At 37.9% G+C, this 12146-nt stretch overlaps 1 protein-coding gene across 7 annotated transcripts in view; it reads right to left on the bottom strand.

The window, feature by feature from the left end:
- ATP13A4 (ATPase 13A4) overlaps positions 1-12146 on the bottom strand; it is a 150373-nt gene that overhangs the window by 51160 nt on the left and 87067 nt on the right. For all 7 annotated transcript variants that reach the window (XR_013828502.1, XM_079922543.1, XM_079922544.1 and 4 more), the window contains exons 9-12: positions 5867-6001; positions 3060-3230; positions 2034-2191; positions 1236-1424 (exon numbers count right to left, since the gene is read on the bottom strand). Coding sequence is in view for 6 of the 7 variants with exons in the window: in XM_079922543.1 (XP_079778669.1) it covers positions 1236-1424; positions 2034-2191; positions 3060-3230; positions 5867-6001 (653 nt within the window). In the remaining variant the exon portion in view is untranslated. The remainder of the gene's footprint in view (positions 1-1235; positions 1425-2033; positions 2192-3059; positions 3231-5866; positions 6002-12146) is intronic.

Genomic DNA, 12146 nt, shown 5'->3' on the forward strand with positions numbered 1-12146 from the left:
TTATATAAGTTTTGTGTGCACAGCATTATAGTTCTACTTCTGTATACCATACAGTGTGCCCACCACCAAAAGTTTAACTTAAGAAACCTTTCTGACGGACAGACTGCCTCCTTGGGGCTAGCCAATTCTTAGAGATAACCAGGGTCTCGGCCAACAGCATGTCTTTGATATGCAAACTAACCAGTCAGGAGTCATACCTTCTCTATCTGACCAGATTCCCCAGGAAACACTCTCTCTGACTTAATCACCCCAGCGCCAGCTACTAGACAACTAAAGACCATTCCTATAGCCCAAAGCCCACCAAAATCATTCACACTAGCCAACTGTCAGCTGTGTACCCTGCTCTGTCTTGCCCTTCCTGCAGAAACTCCTATAAAGGCCATAACCCAAGCACTCGCCTCACTCCTGCTTTGCTTCCTGATCAAAATCCGGCATTCCTCCTGGGGCCTTGCCTGGTGAGACTCTTCTGTCTAGGGGAACTGTGAGTAACATTAAACTTTTCTTTCAATGGCATCGACCTCTGCCTGTGGTCACTTAGTCACCTTTATAAATTAAGACCCAGGCAGAAAACAGCCCTTCATTTCCATCTTACCCTCTTACAGCTCTCACCTTCACGCCAGCACACGTGTATATAGACAAAAAGAATATATTCAGGAGAAGGTAGAATAAGAGGCTGATTGGGAGTAACTGGCATGGGATCAAGGATTATTTTAAGCAATACACTGCAGATGGGAAAATACAGTAAGGGATTGACTGGGGATTTATTTTAACCAAGTCTCATAGTAAGACACAGCTAAATAAACTCTTCCTTTTTTATTCATTCATTAATTCAATGAATATTTACTGAGCACTGACTGTGTGCCAGGTAACGGTCCTAGCATTAGGGATACAGTAGTAACGGTAATAAAAGTCTTAAATTTTGTTCCTTGCATGAGGGTATTGACTACAGAGGGACAGAATGCTATTTTAATTCATTGTGTTTCATAGAATATTAGAGGTGGAAGAACCTTAAAATATTCACCTATTCCGTCTCTACTCTTCCTTCTCTAAACCCTAGAATCTGAGAGCTCAAGAGATGTATCTGTCCTAGATCACACATCCAACCAGAGACAAAATGAAGTCAGGTACCCAGTACCCACATCTAATGTTTCCTGCCTCACAAGAGTGTAAAGTACCTGTGCATGATGACAATGATAATAAAAATGTCACTGAGGATAAGAATGAAACACACATACCTTGTCAAAGCAGACAAGGTTTAATTGTCCACATACATTAATCCTCTGGGGGCTAATACAAAAGATGCCTCTCTTCTTCAGCCTCCGCTGGGCATAGATAATGCCTGTGGTCAGGGCAGCAGGTAGAGCGGGAGGAACCGCAATTGTGATGACATCAAGGGCTTTCTTCACCACCTCCTCCGGAGGTTCCTGGGAAGATAAAGTCCCTCTTTAGCTATTACAGATAAATCAACTGTGAACACTTTTATGCATGAGACTTTTTTCTTCCTTTTTGTTTACTTCTTTAGGTCAAATTCCTAGAAATGATGTGAGTGGGCCAAACGTGGTTTAAAGGGTATGAACATGTTTAGGGCTCTCAATAGATTTTGCCAAAGTGCAATGAAAAAGCTTGTAACAGTTCATACTACTACCAGCGGAGAACAATGTACCAGTTTGCCATGATCTCACCAACACTGGGTTTTATTTTAAATTCCTCGTTTAACAGCTATAAAATACTACACTATTGGAATAAACATCCTCAGACTGAAGATGAAAAAACAGTGTAAGGAAAAGTCCAAGAGTAGAGGCATGCTGATATCTCAATAAACAAACTGTTTTATCGCACTAGATCTGATGGCTATTACGGAACTTGGTGATCAATTGCTTATATTGGGCATCTGGGAGTATATAAGCAGGTTTCAGTGTTTGGCTTCGCTTTCCCAGGTTTGAAAACTGCGACTTATATTAAGGTCAACATGGAGAGTATAAATTATAGATGAGTGTACGTGTGCATGTAGTAAAAGAACAAAAGCTGTTTACCCCACTGAGCACATAGACGCACAAAGTATAGATCATTCCGATGGTGGCGGTCCCTACGAGGCACAGGAGGAACCTGATGGCATCCCTGTAGAGCTTAAAATTCATCGGCTTCGGGTACAGAATAGATCTCACGAGGTCCCCCTTTGCAGTGTTGAATCCTGAAGCAGCAAACACACACCTCATACTCTCAGGATGACAAATACTACTGTTAGTGCTCTTCTAATCCTCAACACAGCTTTTGTTTTCTCTAGAGATACTTAAACAGTGCTTAAGCCCAAATGCAATTCAAGGATAATTGGCCAAATACCTAAGTGCCAGAATGGATATACCTTTGCTCTTTCAGAGCCTATTCCTCTCCGGCTTTCCTTCCTTATACTTTTAATTTCAATGCATCCCAGAGATAGGAAAGCACCATATGGGGGCAGAGCACAGCTTTTCCAAATACAGCTTCATTTTAAGGAAAGGATTTGTAAGTGTGCATGGACGTGCGCACACACGCACACACACACACACACACACACACACACGCACAGAACACCCGAATTTAAATTAAATGGCCCAGTAAATACAGATGGATTCAATTTCTAATACTTTTCATCATCAAGTTTTCAGTTTCTAGTCCTGCCTGGAAAGAAGTTGAGATTCGTTCTCTGGGTTAGAATACCTAAGCTCTAGGTCCAGCTCTGTCAGTGAGCGGCTGTGTGATTCTTTTTAAACTTCACTTGAACTGTGCAGGCCCCAGCCTATTCATGCACAAAATGAGGACAGGCATCTTTGTTCTGATAATTTGATATGTGGAAATAGTTTATAAATTACAAAGCATATGAATAATAATTGCTGTCATCAATGTTATTATTTTTACTAAAAGGTATAGGCCATAGCTCAATTCACATTTTAAATATCTATATTTACATATATGGGGTCTGTCATCTAAAGACTGCTCCTTACCTAATTCATTTAAGGCACTAGACAAACTGAGCAAAAATATTTCATCAAAATAATAAAATGAAGGAGATGCTAACTAACCTGTCTGCAGGACTACTGCTTTCACGGCGCCAGAGCAAGCCCCCCTGGCCTGGATAACCTCTGTTCCACAGAAGAGGACATGCCGTTTGTAATCTGCTTCACTCTGCGTTTTCCAGGGCACAGAGCTATCCATCTTAGGTAATGGAGTTTTAGTGACCGGAATACTTTCTCCTACAGAAAACAAGCATCTCATTTTGTGAGGTGGGAGGCCTTCACTCACTTAAACATGCAAATACTAACTCATCACACAGCAGGCATTTTTTGGAGGCTGCCACGTGGCAGGAACAACCCTTGGTATAGGGGATACAAGGAGAAGCATAGTTCTTGTTAAGAGGTTTGTAGTCCAGAGGGGGAGACAGCCATGGAAACAAATAAGTATAATGTCATATTATAAATACTATGAGTATTGTAAAATGAAACAGAGATGCTGAAATAGACTGGAAATAAAGATTTAGGGAATAGCAAGTTGTGGGGTCTAGGGAATGAGAGGCCATGAGAGCTATGTAGGAGCCAAAGCGTGGAAGGCCCTGCATGCACATACTTAAGTGTTTAAATGTTTTTCTATAGGCATTGGTGGCAGGAGGGAAATAGGGAGATATTTAGCTGTTTGATTCAGGAGAGTACTATGACATTTACGTACAAAGAGAGTGTACTCTGTCTGCAGTACAAGGAATGAATTGAAGTCTGATGAGGTTGGAGGCTGGATATCCAGTTGAGAAAAAAATCACAAGAGTCCTGCTTAAAGAGGACAAGGTCTGAACTATGGCAATTGGCAGTAGGAGTAGAAAAGAGGCACTGGTTTTGAGAAATAAGAAATTGAGCAGCTACAAAACTTGGGGAGATTTTTATATTGGCAGATCATAGGGACAGAGGAATTCTAAATGGCTTCCTGGTTTCTGACTTGGAAGAAAGAGCAGAGGGTAGCATTAATCATCAACACAGGGATTATAGGAGGAAGGAGGAAGGAATTGCCTTTCGGTCCCTGATTTGGAGATGCCTTGTGGAATGACCATGTCGAGACGCTTTGTAGGCAGTTAGATATTTATTTGGGTCTGGAGCTCAGGGGAGAGGCCTTGACCAGAGATATTTAGTCACAGGTCATCACCTTATAAACAATAATTAAAGCCACAGGAAAAGACAAGATTACTTAGGGTTCGAGTGAAAGGTTAGAAAAGGAAAGGTCCAGGACCCCTGAACAACATCAAAAATCAAAGAGGTGGAGGAAGAGGAGAAGTGTAGGAAGCTGAATGGTATTGTCGGTGGTAGAAGAACTTGGAGAGTCAGCACTGACTTGGAAAGTTAGAAGAGTGTTTTCAGAAGGAAGAGATGGTCAGAATGGTTAAATGCAGCAGATAGGCCAATAAGATGTGAAATTTAAAGAATCCATTGGATTTGCCAATTGGGACATTTGTGACCCTTGTCAGCACACTGGGAGGGGCAGATTTCAGTGGGTTAAGTGGCAATACAAGGTGGTGAATGAGTTGTGAAAGTAACCAAATAAAGAATAAAGCTTAGAGAATAAAGCTTATTGAAGCCCTCCACCTCCATTTGTACAAAGGACAGTATAAGATCAGGGATATGTTCCAGTATACTAGGGCCACTTTCATTAGGAAAATTGCACTTGGCTTTGTAAAAGTCCCAGCACGAAAGGATTTTTATCAGTCTATGGATTCCCTAGAGAAAGGAACCTGACCTGTTACACCTGTTTTGTTTTGTAAGTTCACATAGGAGGGAGCTGTGTGCTCTTGTCTGCATTTAATGCCTTCCTGGTCTGCCAGGAGAAATAGACTCGATTTGGACTTTAATGGGAACCACAGTACTGTACATCAATACGTATTTATAGCCTCCAATTCCATCTCTGAAAAAGGCTTTATGATTCTTTAGCTTACAGAAAGGTAGGCACAGCATCTTCTCATAAGTGCATATGTGAGTAAGAACTCAAAGCACCGTGACCTTGAGAAGTCACTTCTCTCTGAACCTCAGCTTCCATACCCATGATATGACGTCCCTCCCAGCTCCAGCATGTGATTTAAAAATGAAACACAGTTAGTCCAAAATATCCAGCGTGTATTCTGAAGTTAGCAGATTTGGCAAATCCTGCCTCAACCACTTATCAACATTTTCAAACCAAGCTAGGAAGAGCCTGGCCTTGACCAGGGTGGGGCAGGGTTGTGGGGGAGGTGTTTCAGGATTTCATTAATGGTTTTCAAACCTCCGTGTTTTTCTGAAGATGTATTTTATAGAAAAGTACTAAACATAAAAGTCACAGGGGCTTCCCTGGTGGCGCAGTGGTTGAGAATCTGCCTGCCAATGCAGGGGACACGGGTTCGAGCCCTGGTCTGGGAAGATCCCACATGCCACGGAGCAACTAGGCCTGTGAGCCACAACTACTGAGCCTGCGTGTCTGGAGCTTGTGCTCCGCAACAAGAGAGGCCGCCACAGTGAGAGGCCCGCGCACCGCGATGAAGAGTGGCCCCCGCTCGCTGCAACTAGAGAAAGCCCTCGCACAGAAATGAAGACCCAACACAGTCAAAAATAAATAAATTAAAAAAAAAAAAAAGTCACAGATGATTCTGAAACAGCTAATGACCTCTAAAATCTTTAAAGGTAAAATGACAGGGTTGTAATATCTAACCTAGTACTAGAAAGCAGCTTTAATTTGAACTCTCAGATCCATCCAGTGCAGGACTGTTAATAAGATTTGTGGGGATAGGAAGGTCCCACAGCAACCCCGTGCTTTGCCATTGTCATTCAGGAAAAACCTGGGAGAACCAACAGAGGCTGTAAGCTAGGAGGTAGAACCATACCTGTCAGCATGCCTTCATCTACCACACAGCTTCCATCTATCAGGATGGCATCACACGGCATTTGCACTTTGTTCCCCGTCAAAATTAATAGATCTCCAGGTACGAGGAAGCGTGATTCCAGCTCCTGGACTCCAGCTGAAAGTGTGAGGAGACAGAGTTGAGTCAGGTTTTTTCCCACAAAAACACAGTCCAACATCTACCTAAATTGGAAATCGATGAAAAAGCAACCAGGGCATATATAAAAAGGAAGCCATTCCTCAACATTGATTTGAAATTTGCAAACTATAAGAAAAAAGGGTAATACATTATATTACATAAAATAAAAACCTTTGTGTGGCAAAAAAACATAAATAGGCAGAGAAAAAACTAATGACAAATTCAGAGAACATGTTTGAAACTTACATTACAGACAAAAGATTAATATTCCTAATAAACAAAGAGTTTGAGAAAAAAGAGACTATAGCAAATGACTGTATAGCAAAATTGCTGGAGATGTTAACGTATAGTTCACACACACACACACACACACACACACACACACACACACACACACTACAAGTGACAGGTGTTAAACATTTGAAAAGATATTCATTCTTACTCATAATAAGAAAATTGAAAAATTTGTCCTTCCTTTCTGCCTTCTGTCCTTCTTTCCAGTCTTCCTTTACTTCTTATCTTCCTTATTCATTCCCAAAGCCCAAAGTTATAGGGGGTTAAGCAAGACAGACATCCATGCAGGGGGCTGGGTGAAGTGGGGATGGGAGTGACAGCACCTACCACATGGTGGAGCCTAAAATGGATGAATGGGTGATTACATGGCCTGGTGCAGAGTGTCAGAGCCCAGGGAGGGAGACAGGATCCCCATGGTGGCAGTGGCCTGGTGTGAGATATTGGAGTCCAAGCAGGGTGAGAAAAGCAGGATTGATACAATAACTAGATATAATGAGGCTAATGAGAGCCAGGTTTCTCACTGAAGAAAGGAAGTTACAAATAGAAATAGAAATAAAAGCAGAATGAACTCTGTGGTATTGGACTAGAATTGGAGACAAGAGTGTAAACCGATGGTTTTCAATAGAGAAATAATATAGATGTGAATGTGTATGTATATAAGAATACATGCATATGTATTTGCTTGTCTTTTTTTATATGTACATGCTCTAATTCTGTTCTCTGAGAGGGCTGAGAGCAGTGAAAACCCACTAATGATGTGCACACCTCGTGCCCAAATTTTGGTGTCTAAATTTCATTTCCCTTCAAAAAAGAACTAGGGTTCTTTAAAGAAATGGCTGATTACAATGCTGGGCCAAGAAAAGTACAAATAATATAAGGTAGAATGTCCTGCTATGCCACTAAGTAGGGAAGTTCTCAGAGAGCAATGGGGTCAGATCAAGAAGATATCAAAGCCAACTTACAGAGCTCTCGCTGCCTAAATCTGTAATAATTTGAGCATCAAAGTAATGAATAATAATAATGAACAATAACCCATCAAATAAAACAGGAGTTCATTAGTCCATAATGACATAAGTAAATGAATAAATAAGTGAGGAGAAAAGATAGCTTTTTCTTACAGTAAATTGACAATTAATTATCATAGAAGGAAAGAAAATCACCATTTGGCCATTATCAAAGCAATAATTAATCTAGCCAAGAAACATCAATGGATACTAAAACTAGGGGGTGAAAATTTGATGAGGGTTGTTTATTTATAAAGTCTCAAAGTATATGTCAACAAAATAACTATTAATTAGAAAGAGAAAAAAGTAACTGTACAATAGAGAAACCTGACAGACACCATTTAATTAAGTAGTCCAAGTTAACATCACCAGTAATAGGACAAGTTTAAATTATGTACGACCTAAGAGAACATGGCATCACTTTTGTAATATTCCAGCCAAAAGAGCGTAAGCTGAATTTAACTGTAAGGGAATATCAGGCAAATCCACGTTGAGGGACATTCTACAAAATAACCAAAGTGGGAAGAGTCAAGGTCGTGAAAGTCAAGGAGAGATTAAAGAGATATGGCAAACAACAGTATTCGGTGATCTTGGGTCCTTTCTTATAAAGAACATTATTAAGACAATTACAAAATTGGAATGGGGCTGAGCATTCTTTGGTACTAATATCAATATTAACCGTCTGATAGTAATGTTTGAATTGTTGTTACATAGAAGAATGCTCGTGTCTTTGAGAAATATACACTAAAGCATGTGGGAGTCATGGAGCCACTTATTTTCAAATGGTTCAAGAAAAAAGTTATTTGATCTACTCTTGTGGCTTTTCTGTATGTTGTAAATTACTTCATAGGGAAAAAGAAAAGAAAGAAAGAAAAAGACAGAGAGAACCATACATGAAATAGCATTGCTCACCTATCTGATTAGAAAAATCTAAAAGTTTGTCAGTATATTCTGTTGGCAAGATTATGAGGAAACAGGTACTTTCACACATTTCTGGTACGAATGGAAACTGGTACCTTGTCTATGGAAAGAAATTTGGCAATATCTCTCCATCAAAAATACATATGCATTTATTATTTAACTCAGCAATTTTACTTCTCAAAATCTATGTCAAAGATAGACTGGAAAAATATGGAAAGATAAATGCACAAGGCTTTTTATTACAGCATTATTGGTTATAGTAAAAGGCTGGGAAAGAATCCTTCAACAGAGAACTTACTGAATAAACAATGGTTCCTCCATACAAGAGAGTATTACGCAGCTGAAATATGAATGAAGAATATCTATATATACTGCTCTGAAAGGGTCCCTGGGAAACATCATTAAGTATGTAGCCTACACACCAGGAAATATAAGTTAAATGTGTAGGATACACCCCTGCAGTCTAAAAAGCAGCAGTATATGTATATATCCTATTCTGTATATATACTATGTCACTATGACTATTATCTATAATTTGTATTTTTGAATGTAAAAATTTTTTAAATGATTCCTATTGAGAGTATGAGTACACAGGTACAGAAGGAAGGTTAGGAAATTGACTCCCTTGAATGTCTTTTGTTTTATGGAGTTAACTTTCAAATCCTATAGGTATTTTATATAGTAACTACACAAACTAACACAAAAATAAATTTGAAAAGCTAACATTAAAAGGCTAAAACAGAATCAATGAGGTGAACCTGTTGTTCACCTAGTTGTGAACATAACTGTTGTTGGCATAACCATACAGAGAAGAATTATTTTGAGTGACATTAAAACATATATTTTCAAGTATAATTTGTACCTTCCTCATGGTGTATCACAAATAGGAGAAAAAAAGAACTTTAAAAAAATTCTTAAATTGTTTTTAGGAATCATATTGTTGCTGGGTGTGTTGGTTTGTTACTCTGAGATTACTATGTGTAATGGGATAAAGCAAATGAGTAATTTGTTGCTGTAATTGAGAATCAGGACTTTTGGTATGGAGAAAGGAGAACTAGAAGGACAATCAACAAAGTTAAGTTAAAAACCCTTAGTTCTAAACTTAATCTGGAAATGTCAGTATGAGCTCATAATTCACATTTATCTTTAGAATATTATTTTCTAGGTATGTCTTCTCAAAAGGCCTGGAAACAATGACTAACACCACAGAAATGAGCATTCCTAACACTCTGACTGATGTCTCTAAGTACCATATGTAAGAGGTCTTTGGAAAATTGGATGTGTCCAGGTTTGGAGCAGGAATTGTCCAAGATGAACTTGGAATAGCTTATCATACCAGAAAGCAATACAATTTTCAAAGATTACTGGGGTCATGTCAAATGAATTTGAGAGTCAACATGAAAAAGTCTGAAAGGCCAAAGATGGGCATCTTGAACAACAAGAATAAAACCTGCCGTGGATGAAAATATCCCAACCATGTTAAAATTATACATGTATAATGACACTAAAATTTTTTTTAAAGCCTTTGGAAAATGCTAAAAGATCAACCCATTATTTTGAAAGCTGGTAAATAAGGAGAAATAGTCAGATATTTATCCTGAAACAAACTGAATCTCAGGGTAATGAAATGGTTGAAGAAGCATGTCTCTCTTTATGGAAATATTCCAGTTAATGTATGAAGATGGAATATATTTTAAACTCAATGAAATAATAAATCTGGGTCATGAAGATTTACGTCTGTTAATATCACAAGAAAAAGACAAATATTATGTACCTCCTATTAGAAATACACAACACCAATTATGAAGTACTCTTGCCAAAAACTCAAGCCTCAGATCTAACCACCAATTTATAGGAAGTACAAAGAGTAGAAAATCATGTTAAATTATTCCATGAGTATGCAATCAATACACTCAAAACCGTGGAAACCACAGGATGAGCCACTTACTTTCTTCAACAAAAAATTTTCAAGGAAAAAAATAGGATGTGGAGGAGGGAAAGTGTGAATTAAAATAAACTTGAAACTTAACCAATTGCAGTATATGGACTTTATTTGGATCCTGATTTGAAAATATATATTATATATAATAAATATATATTGTATATCATATATATCATAAGTATATACACACACTTGTGATTCAATTGGTGGAAATTTGAATACTGCCTGTAGAACTGATGATTTTTTAAATTATGTTTTTGGTTTTTTTTAACACCATTTCAGAAATCTCTCTTGTTCCTCCTACTTCACTGCCCTCACTCTTATGTTTTTTTTAAAGCTGTGATAAAGGAATTAAAAAGGAGTCTTTATATTTTAGAACTATACTGAAATGTTTTCAAATGAAATTATATGATATCTGAAATAGTTTAAAAATAATCCAGGGTGAGGGAAGAAGTAGAACTGATGAAAACACATTCAGTGACTTGATAATAATTGAGTCTGGGTGATAGGTACATAGGGTTTCATTATTGTATTTTCTCCACTATTATATGTAAAATGTTTTATCATAAAAAGTTACATTTTTATGTAACTTTACATTTCAGGACATTTTTAAAAGGTAAAAATTCACTTCTAGCAAAGATATAGCAAAAAGGAGCACATTTATCTTCCCACATGAAACAACCAAAAGTCATACAAAATATATGAAACAATGGTTTTAGACACTAAATATAAGCAACAAAAGAAATGGGAAACAAATGAAGATGCCCTGCAGCTTACTGCCTGTAGAGGGTCTCCAGGCCACTATGAAGGAGGCGGAACCCAGACAAAGTCCAGAAGACTCTTAGTTTGGAACAGACATAAAAGTCTATGGAGATTAAGGCATCTTGAGTTCACAGAACAGAATACTGGAGAGAAAGTAACTGCCCAGAGGGAGAGCCCCAAAGGCCCACAGAGGTTCCCTTTTAGTATTCAGCAGACTAGTAATCAGCACATGCATATGAGGGAACTACTAGCAAATGAACAATGGGACATTTACATTTAAAGTATCATTTAAATAGCATCAAAATATGAAATATTTAAAAATAAATCTGAGAAAGAGTGAAAAACTGTACAATGAAAACTACAAAACACTGCTGAGAGAAATCAAAGACAAATAAATGCAGATACACCATGTCTGCAGGTCACAAGACCCAAAATTGTTAACAGGTCAGTTTTCCACAAATTGATCTATAGATTCAACACAATCCCAATCAAAATCTCAACATGTTCTTTTGGTAGAAATTGACAGGCTGATTCTAAAAGTCATATGGAAATGCAAAGAGCCCAATATTGCTAAAATAATTCTGAAAGAGAACAAAGCTGGAGGACTGACATTATTCTAGTTCAAGACTTATTATAAAGCTACATTATGTGGCATTGATATAAAGACAGGCAAATAGAACAGTAGAATAGGATGAATAGGATAAGGAGTCCAGAAATAGATCCACCCATGTACAGGAAACTGATTTTTGGCAAAGATGCAGAGACAATTTAGTGGAGAGAGGACAGTCTTTTCAACATATGGTATTGGGACATTTGGATATCTGCTTGCAAAAAATGAACTTCAATCCAAAAAAAAGAAAAAGAAAAACAACTTCAAAATACAACAGAGATGAAAATGTAAAACTTAAAACTATAACACCTCTAGAAGACAACGTAGAAAATCTTGATGACCTTGGATTAGGCAAAGATGTCTTAGATATGACAAAAAACATGATCCACAAAAGAAAAAACTGATAAACTGGACTTTAACAAAAGTAAAAACACCGGCCCTTTTAAAGACACTGTGAAGGGAATGAAAAGACATTATAAGTTACAGACTGGGATAAAATATTTGCAAATCATATTGGAAAAAGGACTTGTATCCAGAATGTAGAAAGAACACTCAAAATTTAATAATAAGCAAACAGTCTAATATGGAAAA

This window comes from Stenella coeruleoalba, assembly GCF_951394435.1.
Source record: "Stenella coeruleoalba genome assembly, chromosome: 5".
In the NCBI taxonomy this organism is placed as follows: Eukaryota; Metazoa; Chordata; class Mammalia; order Artiodactyla; family Delphinidae; genus Stenella; species Stenella coeruleoalba.